Source organism: Strongylocentrotus purpuratus, unplaced genomic scaffold, assembly GCF_000002235.5.
Source record: "Strongylocentrotus purpuratus isolate Spur 01 unplaced genomic scaffold, Spur_5.0 spur5_scaffold_6, whole genome shotgun sequence".
Taxonomy (NCBI): domain Eukaryota; kingdom Metazoa; phylum Echinodermata; class Echinoidea; order Camarodonta; family Strongylocentrotidae; genus Strongylocentrotus; species Strongylocentrotus purpuratus.
The window spans coordinates 16,902,635-16,929,277 of record NW_022145612.1 but is presented as its reverse complement, the minus strand read 5'-3'; the positions used below and the strand labels follow the sequence as shown (position 1 = coordinate 16,929,277).

General features: G+C 36.8%; 3 protein-coding genes across 4 annotated transcripts; 1 reads left to right on the top strand and 2 right to left on the bottom strand.

Moving 5' to 3' along the window:
* Positions 1–11,872, bottom strand: LOC578731 (solute carrier family 35 member B1). Its single transcript, XM_030973204.1, has 7 exons — positions 11,495–11,872; positions 10,096–10,190; positions 9,230–9,388; positions 8,204–8,361; positions 3,838–3,964; positions 2,638–2,744; positions 1–2,006 (listed from the first exon to the last, which is right to left on the bottom strand). The coding sequence occupies exons 1-7, from the start codon at positions 11,740–11,742 to the stop codon at positions 1,800–1,802; spliced, it is 1,101 nt and encodes a 366-aa protein (XP_030829064.1). The 5' UTR covers positions 11,743–11,872; the 3' UTR covers positions 1–1,799.
* A 3,275-nt stretch (positions 11,873–15,147) lies between these two features.
* Positions 15,148–21,577, top strand: LOC578794 (40S ribosomal protein S27-like). 2 transcript variants are annotated; one of them, XM_003728133.3, is made up of 4 exons: positions 15,148–15,230; positions 18,041–18,149; positions 18,809–18,919; positions 21,095–21,577. In XM_003728133.3, exons 1-4 carry the CDS (start codon positions 15,225–15,227, stop codon positions 21,121–21,123), a joined length of 255 nt encoding a protein of 84 aa, XP_003728181.1. In that variant the 5' UTR covers positions 15,148–15,224; the 3' UTR covers positions 21,124–21,577. The 2 variants fall into 2 exon arrangements, with proteins under 2 accessions (XP_003728181.1, XP_030829066.1); XM_030973206.1 differs by lacking the exon at positions 15,148–15,230 and adding an exon at positions 17,604–17,624.
* Positions 21,578–23,393: 1,816 nt separating this feature from the next.
* LOC105436969 lies at positions 23,394–25,748 on the bottom strand. Its single transcript, XM_011663075.2, has 3 exons — positions 25,467–25,748; positions 24,827–25,011; positions 23,394–23,585 (listed from the first exon to the last, which is right to left on the bottom strand). The coding sequence occupies exons 1-3, from the start codon at positions 25,528–25,530 to the stop codon at positions 23,394–23,396; spliced, it is 441 nt and encodes a 146-aa protein (XP_011661377.2). The 5' UTR covers positions 25,531–25,748.
* Positions 25,749–26,643: the final 895 nt, after the last annotated feature.

The following is a 26,643-nucleotide window of genomic DNA, read 5'->3' as shown; positions in this document are numbered from 1 at the left end:
TAATGTACATGTATCCATCACATGATCCACGAATAGGATTTTATTAGTTCCTTCAAGTTAATTTCATTGTTCATCTTGAAACAAACATTATCTAGGAATCTTTCTGTGTTGAATGCCAATGGAAAAGACAAGTTTTTTTTAGTTTAAAAAATACATTATCGACATTTGGGCTGTTTCACCCAAAATAAAATGTTACAATCTCATAGTGAACATTCATTCATTGAATAATTACTATGTAACATTACATTAGCAGTGACCTAAGCACTTATAAATTGGCAACATATGTTTTACATTTTTACATTTGTATTTTAAGAACACCGTTATGTGTGGTGACACCCGTATGATTCCACCTTTCGAACATGTGTGTAGAAGAACATTTTATCTAGACTACTGTATGAAAGACTTTTGCACACACATTGCCTGTGCTTAAATTCTACATTGGAACATACAGCTGAACCCTGTTGGGGAAACATCTTTCAAGTTACATTTCAAAATAAAACATCCACATCACATACTCGACTGATTGATTGAAGAATAAAAAAAAAAGGAAAATTGTTAAGGTAGAGTTCACTCCATAAATAGGCCTAATGTATAAATTTGTTGAATTATCAACAGGTGAAGTCAAGTTCTAAGCATTTATAATCCATGGCATAGTGGGGGTCAATGCATAGATGAGAATGGATCATTGGGGGGGGGGGGCATACAGTTCAAATCTACACTGTATACATTTAAGCACATACTAAACTCCCCTAGCTTTTACATGAATTTTTGAAGTCCAATTCAAATCAAACTAAAAAGGCCATTGTCTTATTGACTCAAACATGTATTACATGTATATCTATCAACCTTTACAGTCAGCCCCAAATCTTCAGTTGATGAATAAATCCACTAACACAGACAGGAATAGTTGCTTGTAATCCCAACATCACTTCAACAATTTGGAAGTAACGAGAATTTCATTTTTGACATTTGACACAGAGATTCACCAACTCTGAGGCCCAAATTCACAAAGGAGGTTTGTCGACAAACCTTGGTTTTCGTACGTCATATGACGTGTTTTTACACGTTTTTTACAACCCCCCCCCCTTTTTTTTTGGGGGGGGGGTTGCGTTTGTTTTATTTGGGGGTGGGAAAATGATTGTCGTTTGAAAATCCATGTATCTTTTATAAATCCCATAGTCAACAGCTCATGAGAAAGAAAAAAAAAAAAATTTAATAGTAAATTGACTTAAATCTTGATAAAGGCTTCAATATCATCTAACAGGGAATGTATCAATCTGATGAATGTTAAAGATCGCAGATGATTGGATAGTCATCAATAATTAATGATTCCTCATCTAATGGGTTAGGTATAGTTATTGGATGCTGGAACAGGTTTTACAACAAGACAAGTAAAGGCAAATATCTTTGTGAATGCTAATGTGAATATAAATGTACATGTACAAGTTGCTTCATAGTGTAAAATAAATATATCCAGTATTCCACTTATCATAAAAACAGGTTTGGGCAACACAAGAACACACAGGTCTTGATCTTGGGATTACTTTAGCCTCTTTCTGACACAATCTTTGAGTTGGCTACCCCGTGCTACGCAACAGAAGTGAAGTGAGGTGACATCTTTTCACTATATTTCATGAGTCATTTCAGGTCTTTAGTTCGCTTTGCTCTTGCCCAAGACACTGTCCAGTCCAAGACCAGCAAAGACTAGCACAAAAAACATCCATTTCCTGGAGAACATGAAATTAGACAAGACCATAACAGAACCGCAAATGGTGAAGAACCTTCTTGTTTTTTTCACTTTAGTTCTTAGGTTTTGCTTTGCTCTTGCCAAAGATACTGTCAAGTCCAAGACCAGCAAATACAAGGGCAACACCTATCCATTGCCTGGATGATATGGGATTGGAAAAGAAGATGACGGACCCAAGAATGGTGAAGAACTTTCTCGTTGTAGTGATGATAGAGCAGGTGAGAGGACCATAGGTGGCCACCGTCATGAATATAAAATGCTGTCAAAAGAATAAAATAAATTAGAATTAATCAAAGTGCCTTAATGAAATCTGTTGCAATCTGTATTCAGAGCTTTAGATAACACCAATCAAATACATATGCAACTCAATAGTATTTAAACATTTCTTTTGATGACGTAAATATCCAGTGAATCAATAGTCCTCAATTTTAAGAAATTTAAATTTAAATTTAGCATAATTGTTACATACAGTTTGTGAATATATATTTGTGTACATGAACAAAAATCTTAAATTAATTGAATTCAGATTTTAAATTGCTTTCTAAATTTTCCATTTTGTGTGTGATATCAAACACTGCGATAGGCTTTATATCTACTTGCTCACTGATATCTTGTCAACCAACATCCTTTCTTTTTACAAATAATTTCTTGTAGATTTAATCAATTGCTACTTTTACACACCTGTTCAGGTATATTTCACCCCAAATATACCCTGTGTAATATACATGTAATAAACAACCTGTCAATTACAGAAACTTCACAAATTTGTGGGGGTTTCACAGCAGAAAAGAAGAATAATCGAGAGGAAGAAGGAAAATCTGAAAAAACTAAGAAAAGACAGAAAAGAGATAAGGACTTTGAAATTTATTTGACAACTGAAGTGGACTTACCTGCCCAAAGGCACTGGCTAATCCAAAAAGAACAATATTAGGTAGCACTGACGGGTGGCGCAACACAAAAGGTATAAATTCAAATACTTCTCCTGTAACAAAGATAGCTGTGGAGAAGAATGTAACAAGAATAAGAACAGGAAGGAATGATTGGATGACAGACATGAATATATAACAGTTACAGTATATCAATTATATGATAAGAAGACACACACGCAAAACAAAATCTTCCAAAATAGTTAAAGACTGTACAAGAACCAGGAAAAGAACTGGAGAAATAAATCAAGTGAAATTTATCAAATTTTCTATACTCGACCCCCCCCCCCCCCCTGGAGAGTGGAAAAGTAAGACAAAACACAATGGCTAATCCAACAATAAAAGCAACAATACATATAAATGCTTTCACCTACTCATGAAGAGGGACAGACTTTATATTGTCTACAATTAAATTTTTAATCAGGTAACAATTTCTGCCATAGTAATCAATTGATAGTTGATACCAGTTTGACTACTAACAAACATTTCTATTAAACCGTTTATATCTATTAACTACTAACTATTATATCCCTTATCGTAAGATTGTAGCATTAGGTGTGTACACAACAAGAAAAAGAATAGTTCGACTGTAAAAGACGTTTCCTGCCGACTAGATCGAAATAGTTCATTTTTATTGATGACGTCACGCATAGTACCTTTTTTTCCCTAGGGAAAAAGGGTAATATGCGTGACGTCACAATAAAAAAATGCATATTCTTGAACTTTGCGTTTTCCCAGCGAGCGCGTACATGATTTCAAATGCCTCTGCGCGGTTAACCCCCGCGGTGTCACGGCGCTAGCTCAAGCCATATGCAATTTATGCTGTGCGATAACTGCACTACACTAGCGCCAGCTAAACATTTTTACATCCTTCAATGTTTCATTTGAGCCGTGCAATTTTCTTTATTTCTTTTCGATCTGAATGTAGATGTGAATGTGAGTATAAGGGTCATGTTATTACAGAAGTGTACAAGGAATAATACAGATGGAAGGGATATAAAACAAATATAAAATGACTCATTCTCGGAACAAGCTAAAACTTTTCGCACTCAGGAACATCAGTACTACTCAGAATAGTACTAGTTGATGTTCCTTCGATGCAAATAGTTTCAGCTAGATCCTCGAGTGTCATTGTATATTTGTATACTATTATATCTTACTCACCTATTCCAAGGTATAGAATTGACCATGCATTCATGCTAAACATCATGTGATGTGGCCGTGTCTGAAACCTGCCTCTCATGTTTTCTTGAATTGCCCCTGTCAATCCATCAAATGTTAAAGACACCATCTGTATATCAAAGACAATGTGGTTAACAACAAGGAATGACAAGAGAAGAACAGTCTTGAATGATATCAGTCAAATGTTAAAGACACCATTGGCATGTCAAAGACAACAAGCTTTACAATCAAGAAATGACAAGAGAAGGATAATCTTGTATGATATTCACTTCACAACTAAATTATTCTTGCCCCTTTTAAATATGATGGGTTTTTAGTGTTTTTGTTTGTACCATACGAATGAAAGGTGGACTGGTTGAATTAGAGCCTTGTTGAATACTTTCAGATGTACACTTTAATTTGTCACATTCTCAAGAAACACAAATCAGAACAAATCAATTTGTTGCGTACCGGTACGTAAAAAAGTACAAAACTTGATAAGGTATGAATGATTTAGTTATTAACTCTTTATGCGCCACTTAAAAAACCCCCCTGTGCCACATTCTTTTAGGGTCACACATTTCGAGGGAATCTTTATTGACTCTGCTGAATCAAGAGGCTATAACTCTTCACTGGATGATCATGATGAAAAATATTGTGCAGCAAAGTTGTAGACCGGAAAACGTGCTTTTCGATGAACCGTCATTTGTTATATTTTGAATTATCATTTTTATAATAATCATAATTATATAATGTTTAATTTTTCTTATTTACGGCAGTTTTTTATCCCTCTAGAATTTCTTATTTAGCAATGATAAGACATCTTCAAATCGAATCTATTAGAAAGGTGGACTTCTTACCTTTCTTTACATACCTTGCTCAAGTATTCTAACAATTCAGAAGGTTAGTATTTAGGTTGTTGAAGAAAAGAAGTTCAATAGGGAGAGACTTGAAAGTACCCGCTCAGCCACCCTTGACAATGGGCTAATCTGCCCATTGAAATCCCTATTACCCCAGGTTATTGTCAATGTCCGGTTTAGCGGGGCATGAAAAGGGACGTCGTGGGGATGTTTTTCTTTGTTGTGCCATGATAAGTCAATAAGAAATAAGAGAATGTTATTGATTTTGCCCACTGGTATGAGCATGTAAAAATGGTATAGGCATAATATATTATATGTGATATACATGACATAATCAGCATCTTATTGAAATGTCTCATTATGAATGTTCACCGCATCTGTTCTCTCACCTTCTTTACCCCTCAATAAAATTGATTTCAAGTACATTTATCACAGCCATAGATATACAAAGAAAGAATGAATCAATCTTAAAATATAAACTATATTGCATTGTTTTCCATTTACTTTATTGTGAGAGAGCTTATTATCAGAAATGATTGACGAGTGGAGTATGCAATGAATAAAATATGGAGAACGGACGTGAGAGACATTATGAGAGAGAAATAGTGATATGAAATGAAAGGACTTTACTGTGAATAAAGATTATAAGAGAAAGAGATAAAGATGACGGCAAGACAGGATACATATTGATACGAAAATAACAATAATAATGAGATAGAGATGACGGAAAGAAAGAGAGTAAACACTGATAGCATAAGAATGAATAAAGATAATAAGAGAAAGATATAGAGATGACGGCAAGACATAGGGTACATATAGATAGGAAAATGATAATAATAATAAGATAGAGATGACGGAAAGAAAGAGAGTAAACACTGATAGCATAAGAATGAATAAAGATAATAAGAGAAAGATATAGAGATGACGGCAAGACATAGGGTACATATAGATAGGAAAATGATAATAATAAAAAGATAGAGATGACGGAAAGAAAGAGAGTAAACACTGATAGCACAAGAATGAATAAAGATAATAAGAGAAATATATAGAGATGACGGCAAGACATAGGATACATATTGATAGGAAAATAATAATAATAATAAGATAGAGATGACGGCAAGAAAGAGAGTAAACACTGATAGCATAAGAATGAATAAAGATAATAAGAGAAAGATATACAGATGACGGCAAGACATAGGGTACATATAGATAGGAAAATGATAATAATAATAAGATAGAGATGACGGAAAGAAAGAGAGTAAACACTGATAGCATAAGAATGAATAAAGATAATAAGAGAAAGATATAGAGATGACGGCAAGACATAGGGTACATATAGATAGGAAAATGATAATAATAATAAGATAGAGATGACGGAAAGAAAGAGAGTAAACACTGATAGCATAAGAATGAATAAAGATAATAAGAGAAAGATATAGAGATGACGGCAAGACATAGGGTACATATAGATAGGAAAATGATAATAATAAAAAGATAGAGATGACGGAAAGAAAGAGAGTAAACACTGATAGCACAAGAATGAATAAAGATAATAAGAGAAATATATAGAGATGACGGCAAGACATAGGATACATATTGATAGGAAAATAATAATAATAATAAGATAGAGATGACGGCAAGAAAGAGAGTAAACACTGATAGCATAAGAATGAATAAAGATAATAAGAGAAAGATATACAGATGACGGCAAGACATAGGGTACATATAGATAGGAAAATGATAATAATAATAAGATAGAGATGACGGCAAGAAAGAGAGTAAACACTGATAGCATAAGAATGAATAAAGATAATAAGAGAAAGATATAGAGATGACGGCAAGACATAGGGTACATAATTATAGATAGGAAAATGATAATAATAATAAGATAGAGATGACGGAAAGAAAGAGAGTAAACACTGATAGCATAAGAATGAATAAAGATAATAAGAGAAAGATATAGAGATGACGGCAAGACATAGGGTACATATAGATAGGAAAATGATAATAATAATGAGATAGAGATGACGGCAAGAAAGAGAGTATTACACTCATAGCATAATAATGAATAAAGATAATAAGAAAAAGATATACAGATGACGGCAAGACATAGGGTACATATAGATAGGAAAATGATAATAATAATAAGATGGAGATGACGGAAAGAAAGAGAGTAAACACTGATAGCATAAGAATGAATAAAGATAATAAAAGAAAGATATAAAGATGACGGCAAGACAGGATACATCTTTCTTTCATTAGTTTTATTCATTCTTATTCTATCACTGTCTACTCTCTTTCTTGCTGTCATCTCTAGCTCTTTCATTAATTTTTATTCATTCTTATTCTATCAGTCTACTCTCTTTCTTGCTGTCATCTCTATCTCTTTCTTTCATTATTTTTATTCATTCTTATTCTATCACTGTCTACTCTCTTTCTTGCTGTCATCTCTATCTCCTTCTTTCATTTTTTTTATTCATTCTTATTCTATCAGTCTACTCTCTTTCTTGCTGTCATCTCTAGCTCTTTCATTAATTTTTATTCATTCTTATTCTATCAGTCTACTCTCAGGGAACACTTTTATCACTAGAGTCTTCGTCACTGCTCGATTCGTCGGAATCAGAGTCCATGCTCCATGCTTCCATAGTAACAAGATCTCGAGCCTCCTCTACACTAAACACACGTTGACGTTTTCCAGCAGGTGCCATCGTAACATCAGTAAAAAAAATCCAAAGAAAACCGCTAAATACACGGTAATTTCGAATGTAACACTATGAAGAAAAACAGTTTACCGGAAAGTGTGCGATGTATACAATGTAAACAATAGTAAACGCAACGCGTGGCTACACACTGCGAGCGGTATTATGAATGTCTAATTGACTCGTATACATCTGTGCAAAAATGCGAAGTTGGCACGCCTACGTCCGTGCAAATCGGCGAACAAAGCAAACAAAGAGTTAAGTCTACATGTAATATTACAACTAATGGAACAAAAGTTCATAAATCGGTCAGTTCAACTGCCGATCACACTCTAATTTGCTTTTTCTACTGGTAAATTTAAGCTTGACCAAATATCATATGTTCACAGCCAGAAGGGCATTGCTCTGTGTTCTTAAAATGTACCGGTATGTGCTATAGCCATTCTGGCTTCAAAAGGATGATATTGCAATACCCCTAAAAATGCATAGTTTTTTAAAACAAGGATTGGTGCATTTTTTGAGCCATTGACGTAATTGAACGTCAGGTTCCATATGAGAGATCCCTAATTTCAGAAGGGACTTATTGGAACTTTATTTTATACCATTGGATGTAGATTGTAAAGTGTAAAAAGATTAAAACAGTTGATGTAAACAAATATTGCTGGATTTCATAAACTAGTAGAGACGTAAGTCATCCACAAAACAATATCAAAATTGATAAAATACAGTTTTTACATTGAATACAGGCCCAGTAGCCACTAGGATGCCTACAAATTAGACTACTACAAATAAGTAACTGTATAAACTCACCACAAGAACTTCTCCAATGCCTACAAAGTGATCACTGTTCTTACTCGCACCCTTATCTTTGTAGACAAATGTTGCAACACCAAAGACAATCAGTAGCACACAAAAATACTTCATCAAAGGGTAGGATTTTCTGGCAAGAAGTACACCTAGAATCATAACTGTTTGGAAGAAAAAAAATGCAAATATTGAGCAAAATAATTATTAGAGTATCTTGAATTTCAAATGCATTTTTAGAACCATGTGAGTTTATACAGTAGGCTTGCGGGTGCACCATGTGAGAGAGACTAATCTTTCATGTGAGTTTAGACATATATCTATTATTCTGCTTTGTTTTTCATTGTATTTTTCATCATTAAAAGGCTGAATAAATAGCCTTTCCCTCATCAATGATGGAACACATATGGAACTGGAGAAGATAAAGAGTAATCATGAAATCCACCAAAGTCAGATAGCTGCAATGTCAGTATTCAAAATATTCATCTCCTAACCATCTTTTAAAGAGCTACGTCTCCAAATTATAAATGACAGTGGAAAGGTGAATTTTTTCAAGACAAACATGGACTAATGATAAAAACGTCAACTCGATATGGCATTGTTGAAGGAGTATTGCTGTCTCCATATTCAACAAAGTAACATTTGACACTTCCTCCTGTTAACATTGTAAAACTACATTCTGCAAGGTTTATTCATTTATCATTTATTGCAACAATATAAACAAGTTGGATTCAAATGATTAAAAAGAGATACATAATGGTTGGATATAATCTGCACTATCAACTTCAAGCTATATTTATCAAAATGTTACTAAGAGAACTGGTATACACAATCAAAATTTGGCCCCAGTTATCCTATTCCCTACCCTACAGTATATCATTTATTACCTCCATCTCCCCTCTTTTCATACCCTTAGAAATCTCTGAATCTATAGTTCTCTCATCTTATCTTTCTACATCAACCTTTCGTTGTCCCTACAGTAAAGCTTAAAAATGAAATATCTGTACATAGAATAACGCTTCCATTCATTACCTGGAATTGGTTTGCATGATTTGCCAAGGACCTGGAATGGATAGCTGACATAACGAAGGGCCATATTACTGGCCACCATGGCTCCAAGATAGGTCACTGAGCAAGCTGCATAGAGTTTGTGTGATGTAGGATCTGAACCTTCACTTGTGAAGTACAGAACTGCAGGTACAAAAACAAGATTACAAACAAAGCTCAAAAAAATTATATTTAATGGACACATTTCATAAATATGTGGTATTTTCTATTAAAGTAATCTACAATTTAATAAATGTTGTTACATCTGACTACTTGGTAGCCCTTTTATTGCAGATGCAATTGTTACCAGTAGTCATATAATGTGTAAAACTACATTGTAGTAGGTTTGATCAATTTGATGTTATAAAATGTACAACTATAAACAGCACACCATAAGGCCTTAACTGTAGCTGCTCTTTATTTTGACACAGCCATCGGAAAATCTTGTCATCTTGCACACTAAGAATCTTAGCAAGAGGGTAACCTTTAAGAATGTCAAAGAGAAACATTTATGATAAACTGAGCCTATTTGAGTCACTTAATATCTCATGCCTGTTGGTTTTTAATTTCAAGCCACACACAAAATCAGACAAGTCTGTCACACTCCTAATCCTTAACATCCTGTAATGACAATCATTTGAAACATAGACAGCGAGTCATGGCAAATGGGAATTATCATGTTATCACTAGTACAACAAGGCTAACGATGACATAAATTCTGCAAATAATGAGCTTTTCAACACTTTATTATGGGCAGGACACAATAATGTACGCAACTAGGCAAAGTTATCTTGGATTCTACATCATTCTAGTAATGAAAAAGAATAATAATTTGCAATTGAATAACATACCTGCTTTCGCATAGAGGGCATTGAAAACACATGGCAAGAAGAGTAGGCACAAGAAGTAGTTGAATTTTTCATTTTCGCCATAGGAGCCCTTTGTTCTACAAGGACAAAAATAAAAAATAAGACATGGATCATTTATTTTCTGCATAGCAGAAAGAAATACATTCAATAAAAGAAAGAAAGATTGTGACACATCAATCAAGTAAAATTTAACTCAGAATGTGACACAAATTTTTATGTTACTTTTATTAAAATTGCAGACAAAGGATCATGATCAGTTATTCTTCTACCTGAGAGTCATTGCACTTTAGTAACATGTTATTTGCATTTGGCCAAGTTGGCCTTGCAATTTTGTAATTGTTATTCGTACACTCGGATGCCTAATTTTGTTGGAATCAAGTCTAATAGATGGATTAATAAAACAGGGTTCAAATCTCACTTATCTCAGTATTTGAGTTTAACATAAAAGTAGTGGCAATGGCCAATATTGGTGACTTGCCCATTTGGGAGGCAGTTTTACATGGACTTAATTAAAGCTGACAATAGGAAAATTGAATCAAAACCAAGTGTGGCTGTTTGACCAATTAATGTATTACCTCCATAAGAAGGTCAGCTGTCAGAAGCCTACCGGTATTCATTATTTTATGTACAAATGAAATGCTGGATTAAAACAAACAATTTTTCACTAATCAACTATTAATTAAGCAGTGTATTTGTAAGAGTTATCATTTATAGACCCGAGCTGAAGCAATCAAATGCCACACCCTGAACCAATACAAATATTCGATAGAATGATGAAAAATTATAAAAATCAGTTAAATTACACAAATTTACCATTGTGCCTTTGTGGTGAGACCTTTACTGAATTCTCACTTTGCATATTCATAAGAAATTCTAGTTTATATGGCTCAGCCATGAATATGCATTTGACACCTACTCAGATGAAATATGGCTCCACACTGCTATAAAAAATATAATTAATTACTAAAAGTAAAAATAAAACAAAACAAAACAAAACAGTTAATGAGAATGTTCCTGGCCTGGACAGTTCGAACGAGAGTGGATTTGGCACTCTTTACCTTTTTTCTCCAGTTTCCCTTCAAATTTGCTTTCATTGCTCAAAGGTCAAGTAAGATGCCTTAAGTTTGAACCTAATGGGTAAATCATGAAAATAAAAATGTATGTGATTAGGCTATGGCCTGTGCCTATATGCATGGCCTGTTGTATGCCCAATCTATGGCCTGGCTTAATGGGGCCGGGGGGGGGGGGGGGTAAATAGTAAATAGTAAATGTAAAATGTAATCTCGGTGTGATGGTATAAAATACAAGTTCGTCTACAGTACAGACTCCAGTGACATGATTTAGTTGTCCTTTTCTTTTTACTGTTATTGTTCGTACTCACATCTTTTCTTGAAGAATACCGAAGTAGAAGTAGCAAACAAAAACACCACAGAAACAAAGCAGGAGCTTCCCCGTTGATCCCGGCTGAGCGCCCGGCATATCGCCTTCTTCCTGCTTGACGTTTTGTGCTGGAAAAATGCGCTCGGTCTGTCGACTACCAAATGGCCTCTCTATTTTCTGATTTAAATCGGACTCTTTCGGGTGACTGTTTGATAGATCCACCGTGTGAAATCCGCTCTTGGAAGTCATATGAAAATGAATGAGCCAGTTATGGCTCTTCAGAAATGGATGAGAGTTATTGATCAGCTATTAACCAATAGCCAAAGTCCACGCCGGTTCGGTTCGCAATACAGGTTATGTGTACAACATTATATGAACAGCTGTATAGTACACGTGTACATTGTACGTTCAGTTGTAGCCTAAATCCAGGAATTCAAAGAGAATAGTATTAAAAACAAAAACAAAAGCATAACAAAACACGGCTATCAGTGGCATGATGTTCTCAAAATGAAATAAAAACGCCATCAAAATTCAATGTCAATAAATCAATATATGAATGCCTACACTATTAGATCAAAGATTTTTTTTTTAACGATTAGATTAGCAAGAGGTAGATTTTTCAGTATTCTTTTGGCTGAAATGACGCTATCAAGATCAGATTGATAGAGGTCAACGCTCTTCATGTTTTGGTGGTCCACCGTGAAGGTCTGTCTTCTCCCCTTTTTCGAAAATGCTCAGTTGATCCACGGTTTTGGAAGTATTTGAGAATATAAAGCGAGGGATCAACATGCATTTTTGCAGAGTTGCAGCCACCGTTCCTGGGCATCAAACTATGCCCATCCAGTATCGAAATGTTGTCATTACTTAGTTCGGAAAGATTTTGCAACTGATAACTGCTCTGCCTCCGATAAAAGTGGTGCATGCCCTTAACAAACTTTTTTTGGAATAAAACTGCAGAAAATAATTTAGGGAAGCACAAGGTTTTTGAGGAATTCTGATTTTCTTTCCTTTTTTTCTTACAGGTTCTCTCATCCTTTCAAAATGTCAATGCCCTTGCCCGATTAAATTTTCTTCTCAACTGGGCAAAGAAAAAAAATGGCACGGTATGAATAGATGCCTTGAAACAAAGTCATCAAGCACGCTTACCTAGCAATCAAATGAAATGATTAAAAAGGAGGGGAATCAACTTTTGACCGGGGCCCTAGCGGTTTGTGCCAAAATAATTGATTTTTTTTAATCGCGGGACACCCTCCCGCTATCTTGATCAGCCACATAATCATCACTTGTTCTGAGAACTCGGATAGTTTATTAGATATCCACTATGCTATACTGACGATCAGTGGGGTGGGGTGTGGTGGGGGGGGGGGGGGGGGAGCGGGGGGAGGGGTGTTCTCCATCTCTCCGGCAGCCTTATATCCTACGGAGGGCAATTGTAATTTTATCACATAAAGCAAGTCTTATACCTCAATGAATCTCAATGATTGTGCACGATGTTTCTCTCAAGATCAAAATAGCGCCAGCTCGTTGATTTGGAGATAGGAGGCTAGTATTTAAATCAAGAATCCAATGGAATTTACAAGGTATAGGCCTATAATGAGCAGAAAATCATAGTTCCAATTTGTCGTGGAATGGTGGTTCAGCTTGAATCTCAATCCAAGGGTTAGGATTTTAATCCCCGGCGGCCCGACATCAAAGTCATTTGGCGGGCAAGACATTAATCCATATTTGCCACACTACACCCAGGTGTATAGGTATAAAAGGCCTGGCAATTGCTGGGGGACTGATAATTACAGGGCCGGCCCTCAGGAAGAACGTGTTGTTGATTAGCTTGTAGAATTATGAGTGTGAGGTATTGTGAATGGATATTTGAAAGCGTGTTCACTCGTCACACAACATAACTCTTTATTTTATTATAGCTACGAGGAAACAAGGTTAGTCACTGGCAATAAAATACATACAAGAAAGTATTCCCTTTTCGTTATGTTTATTGGGTACTGATGAGGCTGGCCGTACACTTGCAAAGTGTAGCCAAGCACAAGCCGAAGAATCGGAATGAGTATGCATAAATGAGAAATGTGAATATTGCACGGAGTTACATAATGATCAAAGATGATAATGAACATGAATAAATGCGATGTACATAATGAACGTGAATAAATGCGATGTACATAAATAGAGCTTACGACAATAGTAGAAATGAAGCCGAAAGTCCAATGAAGATGAAGAGAGTTGAGAACGAAAGAAGGGGCTCACGCGATGAAATGTGCGGAGGCTTGATGGCGGAAACGCGACTTCGTTGACGTGGTTGAAGAACCGTGAAGAACGCTATGTCGTCGCCGACGCTCGTGATGATGATGAATGTAGATGGAGCTCTCGGGCGAGAATAGAAGAGAAGAGAAGAGAAGAGATGTGTGGCGCTCGATGACGAAAGCAGTGAGTCGCTTGATGTCGGAGGCCAAAGTGGAAAATGCAGACATCAAAGCCGGTAGTGGTGCTGAGACGGTGAGTCGCTCGATTGATGAGCCGAACTTTGATGGTGAATGTTTAGATGAGCTGCGGTGAGTCGAGCTCATGTGAGTGAAAGACTACCGGTGAAGAAACTGGCAGCTCCCAGCGGATAACCAAGCACCATATATGTCGGAACTAGATTTAACTGTTCCACTGGAAGACTGCAGCCCTGGTGAACACGGCAGAAAAAGTGAAGATGTGCCGATAGAAGTGATAGGCACAGTAGAATCAAGCCTGGAGAGGAAATCATGCAGAAACGTGTTGACTCAACTGAGATGTATTAGCAGGAGTTGTTGACTCGACCGAGGTGTAAGCGGGAGTTGTTGACTCGACCGAGGTGTAAGCGGGAGTGGAGAAACCCTCGTGGTGATGAAAATACGCGGGTGAACGATGCGCGGAACCACGATGCTCGATTGGAGGAATAAACACACGTGGTCCGAATAATGAATATAAAGTACCGTGATGGAAAAATACAGGAGACATGAATTAATGTACGGTGAAAGTAGGGCATGTTAGAGCCGCTACAAGCTCTTCCCTACCTAAACAAAATTATTGTCAGTGTATTCATTATTAAAAATTGATGCATAAACTTACTTTTTGCCAAATTAAAAAGAAAACAGACTGAGTTCAACTAACAGGAACAAGAAGGCAAGGGGTGTCTGACGGGGGATGTGCCCCCCTGAGAAGTTGAAGACTAAATTGATGCATAAATTATTATGGCTCGCTTCGGTGCATACTCAGTTATGCCAATTAAAAAGAAAACAGTCTTAAGTTCAACTAAGAGGTACAAGAACGCAGGGGGGAGGGGTGCATTAGAGAAAGAGTTTCAATTACACATATGAAATTGCGTCTGTCCCCCCCCCCCCCAAAAAAAAAAAAATAAATAAATAAATAAAATATAATTTTAAAGATTTAGAAAATGAGGGCCGGGGAGAAAAAAGACAGATATTTCTCTGACTGGAAAAGAGCCAAAATATTGGTACTTTCAAAATTCTCAGAGGCGGCATCCCCCCTCCCCTGGCCCCTCCGCACAAAACCCCATTCGCCTTCGAAGGCGTAATGCTTGGTAGGGTCTAGTTATATTATGATTTATGGTTTGATAAAAACAGCCTGAGAAACAGATCGTGTCTGTAATTTTAGACTAATTATTTCATAAAGGTCACGTTACGGAAGTACTCGCTTAGGTCAGCCTCTTTCCTATGTGATCGCCTAGCGAAAACACCATGCCTGTAAGTTGGGTTAAAGATTGCCAATGAAGTCATAGTTATGGGTAGTTATTCACAAAACCGATCATACAGAGAGAAGTGATATAATCTGTAAATGATCACACATGTATTTTCAATGTATAATAATCTAAATTAGTGTCATTTTGTACCGATATTTATAGGGTACCTTTGACGAGATGAGTGAATGAATGATTGCGTTTTCGTGCGTACGTCTACATGATACTCCATGCATGTAGTGATTCACGTGCGTGCGCAAGCGCAACATTTCGACACGATGTTGTAATATTTTGTGCCTAGATCTAACTAGTCTAGACCTAATCATCTCTAGATTTGTAAATTGACCGATTGCTATTATGACTCTTGTAATAAAAAAAAAAAACCATAAGTAAGATCTTGCAGCCCGGTCTGTACATGAAATCACTAATTCAATGTGGTCACTAATTGCAGTTGCATGCAGACTGCAGTGCAGGTGGACAGAAGTGGAGGTGACAAAGTTGAGTCGAGGAGAAGAGAACAGCATTAATCAGTGAAAGAAAGTGAGACTGAGAGTGCATGATTTCTTTCTCATCTTTCTTGATGAGACTTATTTTATTGAAGCAACTTAAGATTTAACCTGTCAATTTGCAGGGCTGTCAACCCTCCCGCATTTGGAGGGAGTCTCGCGCCACCACCAGTAGGGGCGCTGGTCCGAGAATAAGGATCGTCTTCTTAAACGAGGATCGTCTTCGTAAACACGGACCGATGCGTCCTCAAAAATAAGGACCGTCTGCATTTTTGCAGACGTTTCATATTTTTGATCGGTGCATTGGTGATGCAAAAAACGGATTCTGCAATGATTTTCTTGATGCATTTTACATTGACATTGTACAGAGACTTTCACATTATAAGCAATAAATCCTTGGGAAGACGGACAACCCATAAAAGTAGACGGTGAACTAGGGTTATTGTCCCCCGGGGAATCCATTTTTGGCATCGCCAGCAGGCCGTTCTGTAACATGAAACCCCCAGAGCGCCGATGAAAAAAAACGTCCTCAAAAATGCAGACAACCCTTATTTTTGAGGACGTATTTTGTCCTCGTTTATGAGGATATCCTTGTTTATGAGGACGATCCTCATTCTTGGACCAGCGCCCCTACTGACCACGCTCATTCTCCTGCCACCCCTAAAGCTGCTTGTTGTAGCTGGAGACTCCCGCTCTCCCGCCAACGATGTAGACCTAGAATCTCCTGGTTTATGAAAAAAACTTCCCGCCGAAAGAAAAACAAATATATAGTCTATGCTCTTACCCCCCCCCCCCCCTCCCCCCTGGCTGATGTGAGTGGTTGCGAAATTTTTCCTCAAAAACTGGACAACAAAATATGTCTGCTCTTAGTCTTAGTCTTACTTAGGCTGGCAACGCAAAGTTTAGCAGTTGATCGTACAATTGATTGCACATAGGTCTAGTGATCAATGCCAGATTTGCAATAATCAATCCTCAAATCACTTGCTAAGCTATGTGGCTATAGTTACGTAGGGGGGGGGGGAATGTCTTGACGCTTGGGTTTAGATTACACCCTTTAATTTGATTTTTTTTTTTTTTTAAATTCCAATAAGTCGACATTTTTTATGAGTAATTTAATAATTTGCCAGTCAACGACTACTAGTAGTTGTAACAAACTTGTTTATAGATATTTTAAAAGATTCATGAAAACTTGCAGTGTTCTCAAAGTTTGGGCTAGAAGTTGTTGTGACTTGTCACAAGAGTCAAGTTACTGTCTGCTTGCTCTGATCTATGTGAATCCTGTATAGCTCATGCATGCAATTGCCATAAGCTTGCCAAAAGCCATGTTTTTATGTCATTTTTGGATAGAATTTGTATACATTAATCAAAACGAAGAAGAAATAATAAAGTCTTTTTTTTTATATGACTGTCTATTACTCATGAGTCATGTACCAGTACTTGATTTTTACAAGAATTTAATTAGTATAGTTTAACTGCACATTGAACATTATTGTGGTGTTCTGGATATGCAGATTTGAACAATTTTCAATTGTATATATACTTTAAGACTTGGTTGGGACCAACAGTATTTAAACGATAGACACACAAAATTAAAAATAGAGATAAGCCTATAAATAAGGGATGATCACATTTCGTAGTACAAGAGGCTTTGTTTATCCAAGGTTGAGCAAAGTCTGTTTTACAATTGGTAGATTGGCTTGTTTTGGAATGTTGCAATCTTATAATATTCTGGGACTGGTTGTTTACACACTGTGTTGCAATAACATGAGCAGGTATATTACTGTTTGGTGTGTTGTGATGTGCCCATTTCTAGTCGGTCTTGGAGTACTGCCTGACTGAAGAAAAATTCTTTTTCAGATTTATTGCAAATAACATGCTTATGACCAACAATGCCTGTAAGTATTCTCCACGAAAAGCTGATATTGAAGAAGGACTTTACTGTGATAAGGACATTATTTGAGAAGGGCACAATTTGTGTTCAGGCAGTTTGCTGTAGGATTTGTTTATATATCAGTTGTGTTTACTTCCTGCAAATTCGCAAGGGCATGACATCTTAATGAATGTTTTTTTCTTCCCCTTTTCAGTCTTCATGTTGAACCTTGGAGACAGTATCGAGTCTATCAATTGATTATAGACTTTTTGATTGTTTGTAAAATTAGTTCCATGTTTTAAACCATACATCGTTTCTTTCTGCTGTTTTTATCTTAGCTTGCATAAGATCTACTAAACCCAACCCTTGAGAGTGAGAGGTTGTTTGTAAAAATAGATCCATGTTTTAAACTATCCATTGTTTCTGATGTTTTTATCTTAGCTTGCACAAGATCTACTAAACCCAACCCTTGAGAGTGAGAGGAGGAGGCACAAGAAGAAGCGTCTTGTGCAGAGTCCTAACTCATACTTCATGGATGTGAAGTGCCCAGGTAAATACAATCTTATTCCATAGACTTAGAAGCTGGCAAATTTAGGCTTTATGTCACAAAGAATCAACTTTTAGTAGACAGTTAATAGACACCAAGTGAGAACTTTTCCATCCTGGACAAATACTCAAATTCTGTAATGAAATAGTAATGCGAGTAGATGTATTTGTGAAAGGAAAATGGAAATTAAAAGCATGAAGACATGACTTTTATGTGTTCATTTAGTTACAGAATCATAGTTACTTGTAACTAGCACAGAATAAAAAAAAGATTTTGACACTGTGCTTCATGAATCATTGGATTAATTAAACCCACTTCAAAAGAGTTTTTACCCGTCATATAGTTGGACTACACTTGAAAAAATACTGGCTAATTGTTTTCAGCAGTTAGACTTAGACATGCAAGTACATTGGAGGTACTGGTAATGTTTCGCAAGACATCAGTGTTTAAACAAAACTTCAAACTGTATTCTAGGATTGGATGATGAAGTTTAGAAAATATTTAATTTAGTACCGGTAATGTATTTCCTAATGACGCTACATAATTTAAAGTTCTTAAAGAAGATTGATTTTCGTTTTCCAATATTTGCTCAACATTTGCTCCACATATATTAGGGAATATCATACTAACATGTCACTTCTTATGTATTTTTTGTTAATCAGGCTGCTACAAGATCACAACTGTGTTCAGCCATGCACAGACAGTTGTTCTGTGCGTAGGTTGCTCAACCGTGCTCTGCCAACCCACCGGAGGGAAGGCACGATTGACTGAAGGTAAGAACATGACTGTACAGTAAACCACCTGAGCCTTGTTCAGAAAAATTACCTTTGTGACATCCTGGGGATGTTTCACAAAGATTCTAAGTCAAACTTAAACTCTAAGTTGGACTTAAATATTATGGGGAGCCATTTGTAGCCTTATAATGAAATATATTCAAAAGCAAAAATTCAAGCATCAAGAACTTGAAATCTCCCATTATAATAGGAAATATGAATGATTTGAATCAACATTTTATTCCTTTTACAATAACTTTTACAAAATGTTTTCAAGGAAGCTAATGGCTTTCTATAATTGTTAAGGTAATTTGGGGTTTGGTTTTGGGAAATTTTGAAAATTGGATGGATAGTGAATCTTTACAATTTCGATATATTTGGATGCCCCTGTGGATGTATTATAAGTACTAAAAAATTAGCCCCTAAAACACTTCTGTTTTCGAGAAAAATTGAATATATTTTGATAAATTTCAAATAGCGCGAGTGGCCGTACAATGGTAGCTGCGACCATGAAAATCTCAGAATATGTAGTTGTGATATATAATTTTCAAATGGGAATAGCTAATCAGTCGATTTTAGTCAAAAAACATTGTTTTATAGCTTAATTAATATCTTGATCTTGAGAGGGAGCTATACGACATAAGAAGTTAATTATTTACAATTTCATAATGTTAGACTCGATTTCAACCGCGACAACGATCAATGAATATTTTAGGAACACATACGCTTCCAATATGTTGATTTGAACCAAAACTTTGTAATACCTTTAAGTCCAGCTTAGAGATAAGTTCAACTTAGAGATAAGTTCAACTTAGAATCTTTGTGATACACCCCCCTGTTGTAAGTTTCTGCATCTGAATCTACATTTAGTTGTGAAACCAAGATATATTTGTTTATATTGTTGGCTAAACAAAGTTTCACTGTTTATTTGAAGATAGAGGAAACGGATATATTTTTGTTATTTTAAATTAGGATTTACGAGGAAATGTCGACATTAGAAAAATATTTTCTGCATGTCAAAAAATATGACCACCCACTGCTGTATAAACATTTTCCACTGAATCTAAAGAGTAAACAGATTTCAAGTTCAACTGTCCTTCATAATATCGAATCTAGATTTTCTTATATGGCTTTAGTTTTAAAGAATCCATTGATTTTGTTAAAGTGGTATTGATTTTCTTTATCCAAGTATTTGCACGTTATGATTTTGATATCTTTAGTGTCTAAATGTTTAAATGTATTTATGATTCAAACGGCATAAGACTAATGTCTTCAAAACAATGAAAATAAGAGATCATTGTAACTATATCCATTTTAATGCTAAGAAGACTGGCCAAAGCTCACACATTATGTTAGTCACAAGAGCTTCACATCAAGTTGATTAAAACCTGATGAAAAGAGCTTCGTTAATGGTTTACAAAATAATTTTAACAGTAAACATGCAAATAATTCTGTAACTGGCTGAACATTCTGGAGTAGATAGTTTTCAAGTACATGTGTACGTAATACAACATGTTCTAACATGAATGTCTTGTGATAATATGAAGTAGGTGAAATATTTATTGGTTTACTGTGCCACTGTTTATATTGACAACTCAAACTAAATATCACATACTTCAACAAATGTATGATAACAAATTGTTAAGATGCACAAGGTGAAATGAAACATTTAAAAAACTTCAAATGTATTGTAATAAGATACATTCCAGGCCCTAGGGATTCTTAATGTCCTTGAAGAAGCATAATGTTCAGCCTTCCCTTGTAATGTTCATTCAAGCTCTGCCAAGACAACATGCAATCTTCATTAAGAGATTAGATCAAACCATGATATGATGCTTGGGTACTCTTGTAAAGAGAGAGTTTAATTAGGTTATTTCTCATCGGGCCTATTATTTCGTCCTTGTTTTCACGAAGTGACGGTAGTGAGGAAAATCGTAACGCAAAGTGAATGCAATTTTTTTTCACTACCGTCACTTCGTGAAAACAGCGACGATTTGTTATATCAAGAAAAGGAAAAGGAATTTGATGCTTGGGAAAATGTCTCAACTACTGCCTAATTGTGATCAATGTGAAATTTTTCCTGTTTTTAATCCTGGTTATTAGTCTTTTATTCAAGGCTTTAATTTTCATGCATTTTCTAATTTCTTCCATTTTTTTCTCTTCAACCATCTGCAGGTTGCTCCTTCAGAAGAAAAGCCCACTAAAATGGGAGTGTAGTGGGAGTGAAAAGGAGAAAACCGTGGGTTGATGGGGCACCACACCTCAGTCCTGCTTGAAGATCTTGAAGCAGTGGAATGCATGCAGCTAAGCGGATGAGAGAAAGAACGATATATCTGGGATCCTGTACATGTTAATTAATCACAACCATTCTTGTATAATAGTAATGGTGATTGGCCATAGCTGTTGATTTCAATCCATTGCTTTTGCTATAGACCATTCATCATTTTTTTGGATGGTATATAGCAAAGGAAGAAAAAAATTTATCGGCCGATGAAACAAGAACTGTAATCATCAGGGAAATTCTTTGCTAAAAAGTTTTTCATTTTTCATTTGGTAAACATGTGCTCCTGTGATGACAAGGGAATGTACTTCGAGCTGTTGTGCATGTAACATATGTCATATCATTAATAAACGGCTGTGGCTCAACCTTCTCACAAATCATTGCTTTCAGTGTCATTAATAAGGTAGTTTTAGTTTGGAGTCTGTGGACAGAGTACATCTATTGTGTAAATGTTGTTTTGCTATAGTTTTACATGTATTTGTATTTTGTAATGTTCTCTAGGTGTTCTGAAACTATCTGAAAGAATACTCAATTTTTCATGTGGATGTGCCTGTGATTTGATGCCACATCTAATGTTGTGTGTCTCCTGGTTGTAGCCAGGAGAAATTGATATGCAGGTGTTCTGTATTTTTCAACGGAGTGATTTGGTGACTTGAAGATAAAGTTGAGTTCAAGGACCCGTTTCACAAAGCCTTTTTTCAATGACAAATTAAAAAATTCAGTGACAAATCTGCTGATAACCAATCAGAAGTAAGGATTTCAGTAGCTTATAACAAAAACTGTCATTTGTCACTGATGACAAGTTTTGTGAAACGGGACCCTGGTCATGCGATTGCATTGTGGAAGAAATGGTGTGGGGTTGATTAGAAAAGGTTCATTATGTAGCATATAAGTATCAATGTTTACTGCAAGGTTCTGGAATCATCAAAATGATAAGAAAATTAGCATAGTCTTGGTAAAGTAACGAGCACTGTACGCAGAAAGATGTATATGGACTGCATAAACGTGTGGCATAAAAATCAGGCCTTTTAATTAAGCTGTTATATTTAGAATAATTATATAAAGGCGTTTGAAGAGCCATGCTTTTTCAGGGGACATTTTTACTCTGATGTTCTTAGACACTTGCATAAGAACATTGATAACGCTCACAAATTATTTTTCACCTCTCCCCAGAACTCTACCTTCTCTTTAAACAAATTTAATTGAAAATACTGTTTCTGCAATGTGGTTGCAAATATTTCCAGCAGGTCTCTCTGTGTATCCCTAGATTCCATACACCTTATTGTATTGTAGGATAGCCCCCATCCCCTGCACCCCCTCTCCCATGTTTCATTTTGATTTTGAGAAAATTGAGTAACTCTGAATTTCGTATCTTGGCACATTTTAAGTGATGGTCTGTTGCCACTAATAATACCCGGATATTCAAGATTTTCTGGAAATATTTGCAACCATGTAGCAGTTGTATGATGTTAGTGAAAGTAGCAATGGGAGAAGGTTGGTGAATTCACATGTATACGTCTGTAGTATGATGGGGGATCGGGTGTCCGGACACTTTAACAAACGTAAAGCCTACTCTTCTGACTTCAGATTGAATGAAAGATATCTATCAACTAGCACTAACCATCATGACTATTTTGTCATTTATAATCCCTCGCGCACGGGGTTCCGACACTACCAAGATTTGATATACATTTACATGTAATGGGTGTAGAAAGTGCACAATTTTATGGATAAGGAGGGGTTTTTTTTTTTGGGGGGGGGGGGTCGGAAGAGGTAACGCTACAGAAATGTTTGCTTATGAAGAAACATTTGTAAACACATGTTCAATGAAAAAAGAATAATTTTATTTAGTATTTCAGGAACAAGCATCAAGATGATAATATATGATCAAATAGCAGAGAGATATGAAAATGCCCTCTGTAGCACAAGCTTCTTTCAACTGGTTCCCCACTAGTAGTATGATGATAATTATGTGGCAACACATCGTCAGCCTGACGGCACACGGGTACGGCCTAAACTTTGATATGAGGGGTTATATACGGGGGCTTTCCGCTCCCCCCCCCCTCCTCTCTCTCTCTCTCTCTCTCTCTCCCACCCCCTCTTTCTTTCTCCCATCCTCTTCCATATCCCACTCCCTTTTCCAACTCTCTCTTACTTCAGCTTCTCTGATTGCTTTTAAGAGTCTATATTGCCTCAACAAAAGTCCTGTTGCAGACACGGACAGCCGTCGATAACATATCGGAGAATGGCCAGCGCACAAAGGACAACACAGATGAAAACATAGATTCCTGTTACAAGCCTTAGCCATCCATGCATCTTTTCCCGAAATCCTTTCTCCTTTTCATCATCAGAATCTCCTCCAGACTCGTCAACAATCTTGGATTCCTAATAAATAGATTAAATTGTTATGAACAAACGAACAAACATTAAAACAAAACAAAGAAACTTAAAATGCATGGATAATTTCGTGTAAGGTAGTGCTAGTTAGTATTGTGACTACTTTCGTAATTACTTTATTTTCTTTTCCAAATTTCACAGCAGTCGAGTGTATCCCTTTTGTAGCCAGCATCAAATTCCGTAGAACTTTGCAGGAATTATAAGTACATGTCCTATCTGTGAAATTTAATCATTAGCAGTGTCCGAATATTCAAATTGTGCAAGGATACCCGTTTACTCTTTGGAGCCCTAAATTTGCCAAAAATTTGATGGCAATATTGAACTGAAATTGTATCATATTGTGTAAGAGGATGTCATTTAAGACACATTTCTGCAAGGATTCGTCATTTTCCAACAAACGCATAAAGCAGTATAATTTACAAAAAAATTAGGAAAAATCTCGGAAATTATATCACTTCAGCAACATTTGTAAATCACCGGTATCGAATTAGTAATAAACCACGTTTGAATTTCACGATCTACACCGTGTTGGCGGGAAAATCGCAACTGATCTCCTCTACCTTTCTTCCTTCTCTTTTTGTTCTTTCCCTTTCTCTTCTCTTTCCCTTTCCTTCCTTCTCTATCTAAGTTTTGGGTTTGCGGGGAGGGGGGGGGGGGCAGGGCCTTTCACCCCCCGATCCACGCGTTGGCGGGATTAATCGAAACTTATCTCCCCCTTTTTTTCTTCTTCTTCCTATTCTTCCCTTTTAGCTCTCCTCTTCCCCCTTTCTCTTCCTTCTTTCTTTTTTGGGCGGGGGAAGGGGGTGGTGGGGAGAGAGACAAGGGCCTTTTGACCCACTCCCGATCCGCACTTGTTGGCGGGAAAGTTGCAACTGATATCCCTCTTCTTTTTTTCTTCCTCTTTTCTTTTTCGTTCCCTTTATCTCCTCTTTTCCTTTTTTTTTTTTTTAAATATCACTTTCCTTCCTTCTCTCTTATTTGATGGGGGGGGGGGGGGGGGCAACAGCCTGGGAGGCAAGGCCCTTCCCCGATCTCCTTCTTTTCCCTCTTTTCTTTTCTTTTTCCTCTTCTTTCTTTTCCTTCTCTCTCTCTCTCTCTCTCTCTCTCTCTCTTTGCGGCGGCGGGGGTGATCACCCCCGGACCCTCGCCTGATACAGTGTCCGGACACCCCCCCCCCCCCCCTCCGGCCGGCCGGTCCCCCATGGACTAATCTAATCATGTTGACTTACCTCGACCCCCTCCTCAGCATCAACTACGATCACCTCCTCATCATCATCCCTTGTCACACGTTGCACCCGTCGTTGATCAGATAGCAGACGATCACCAAGGAAAGTATCTTCTGATTTTACCAACTGATTGTGGATGCTATCCTTATCAACTTGTCTTTTTGTCGACTGCACTGTTCGTGGTATTGCTTTGAAAGAGGAAATGCAAACAGAACCATAATAATTAAGATTCTACATTTACATCCCCCCTCCATTTTTTCCCCTTTCGTAGTTGCTGAGCTGCCCACCATCATGTTGTAGGAGCAAAGACATCATACCCCCACCCGGCCCCCCCACTCAGTGTTATTTAGGGTACGCATATGCGTGTTCCAACCGACCCCCCCCCCCCCCCTTTTCAGCAAAAGTCCGGTGTGTAAAGTCAATACGGCTCGACCTTTTTCTTTTGTATACGAGCCTTTTTCAGCATCCCCCCTTTTCAGCAAAAGTCCGGTGTGTAAAGTCAATACGGCTCGACCTTTTTCTTTTGTTACGAAAAGGACATTTTGGCAACACGCATGCGGTCATTTTGAAACCTGAGTGGGGGGGCCGGGTACCCCCATAACATTTACTTACTTACACACGGGCTTACACATACTGTACTTACCTATAGAACCGCATGTGGACCAACTTGAAAATGTAACGACTAAGAAGATTAACAAAACCTTCATGAGCTTATCTTGCCTCCCTTCTTTGCATGTGGTATTGAATAAACTAGCGACTGAGTAGAAATAAAATTACAGATTCTAGATCTAGGACAAAAAAAATCATGTAGGAAAGCCTACTTGTTTAAAAAGCGCATTCAAAGCGCGCTTAACACTTACGCGCACATGTCATGTGATATCGTGTTCTGTCCATGGTTCTGTCAGGTGATGTTTCACTAGCGTGTCCATGTGGGAGGGGGAGGCTTTAAGGCTGAACATGCGGACCCACTCCCCCCTCAACAACAAAAAATGTATAAAAAGAAAGATGAATGTTCCTTAGAGACCAACGATTTTAAGACAAAAATCAATAGATAAATTATTGATTGGTTTTCTAACATTCAAATTTACGGGTATTTTTTCCTGGGGACCTAGTATTCCATAACATGTCATTGTTTTATTTAATGAATAAACTACAATACTTAGAATTCCGTGTTCATGCATTACTTGTTGCCCTTGTTGCTAATTCGGGCAAGCCCCCGGCAAGCTTTCGGGGTGCCAAGAACAACCTATGTTTGAACAATGAATGTATACAATTTGAATAATGTTACCGGTCTATTCGTGCATGGCTCTGCAGTCTTGATTGATACTTGAATCAATGTAGAGCATCCACACTATCAGAATAAATATATTTATATAGATAAATAAAGAAATAAATAACTGAATGAGGCTCTTTGCCAAAGCTCACGTGTCTTTGTTGACCAATATGGGATTGTTCTCAGGAATACAAACTAGCGAGGCGTTAGTAAGCCCCTATTACGTAGAATGTCTTCTATTTTCTTTAAATATGGTGGGATGCTTTCAATAGATTTGAATGTGAAAGATATTTTTGTATTCCCTCATGCAAGTTGTAGTGCCCTTTTATGTGAAAATTAAATGCCTGGCTATCGTTTTTTGCATATTGAAAAATAGTGACCTGCCGTAGCAACAAACATAGTTGACAAAAGACTTAACTCCATTTTGTTGACGATCAGCCATGCACAAAGAAGACGAAAGACTTGATGCATGGCTGATCGTCAACGAAACGGAGTTAAGTCCTTTGCCAACTCTGTTTGTTGCTACGGCAGGCAGCCAGTGAAAACG

Excerpts from the sequence above, each read along its gene's own strand:
- LOC578731 (XM_030973204.1), bottom strand. The coding sequence starts at position 11,742 with ATGACTTCCAAGAGCGGATTTCACACGGTGGATCTATCAAACAGTCAC. Across the intron at positions 10,191-11,494 it reads GGTATTCTTCAAGAAAAGAT|AACAAAGGGCTCCTATGGCG; the intron begins GTGAGTACGAAC and ends TTGTCCTTGTAG. Across the intron at positions 2,745-3,837 it reads AATTCTATACCTTGGAATAG|CTATCTTTGTTACAGGAGAA; the intron begins GTGAGTAAGATA and ends TCTTCTCCACAG.
- LOC578794 (XM_003728133.3), top strand. Across the intron at positions 18,150-18,808 it reads CATGGATGTGAAGTGCCCAG|GCTGCTACAAGATCACAACT; the intron begins GTAAATACAATC and ends TTTGTTAATCAG. Across the intron at positions 18,920-21,094 it reads GAAGGCACGATTGACTGAAG|GTTGCTCCTTCAGAAGAAAA; the intron begins GTAAGAACATGA and ends AACCATCTGCAG.
- LOC105436969 (XM_011663075.2), bottom strand. The coding sequence starts at position 25,530 with ATGAAGGTTTTGTTAATCTTCTTAGTCGTTACATTTTCAAGTTGGTCC. Across the intron at positions 25,012-25,466 it reads GTCCACATGCGGTTCTATAG|CAATACCACGAACAGTGCAG; the intron begins GTAAGTACAGTA and ends CCTCTTTCAAAG. Across the intron at positions 23,586-24,826 it reads ATGCTGAGGAGGGGGTCGAG|GAATCCAAGATTGTTGACGA; the intron begins GTAAGTCAACAT and ends TCTATTTATTAG.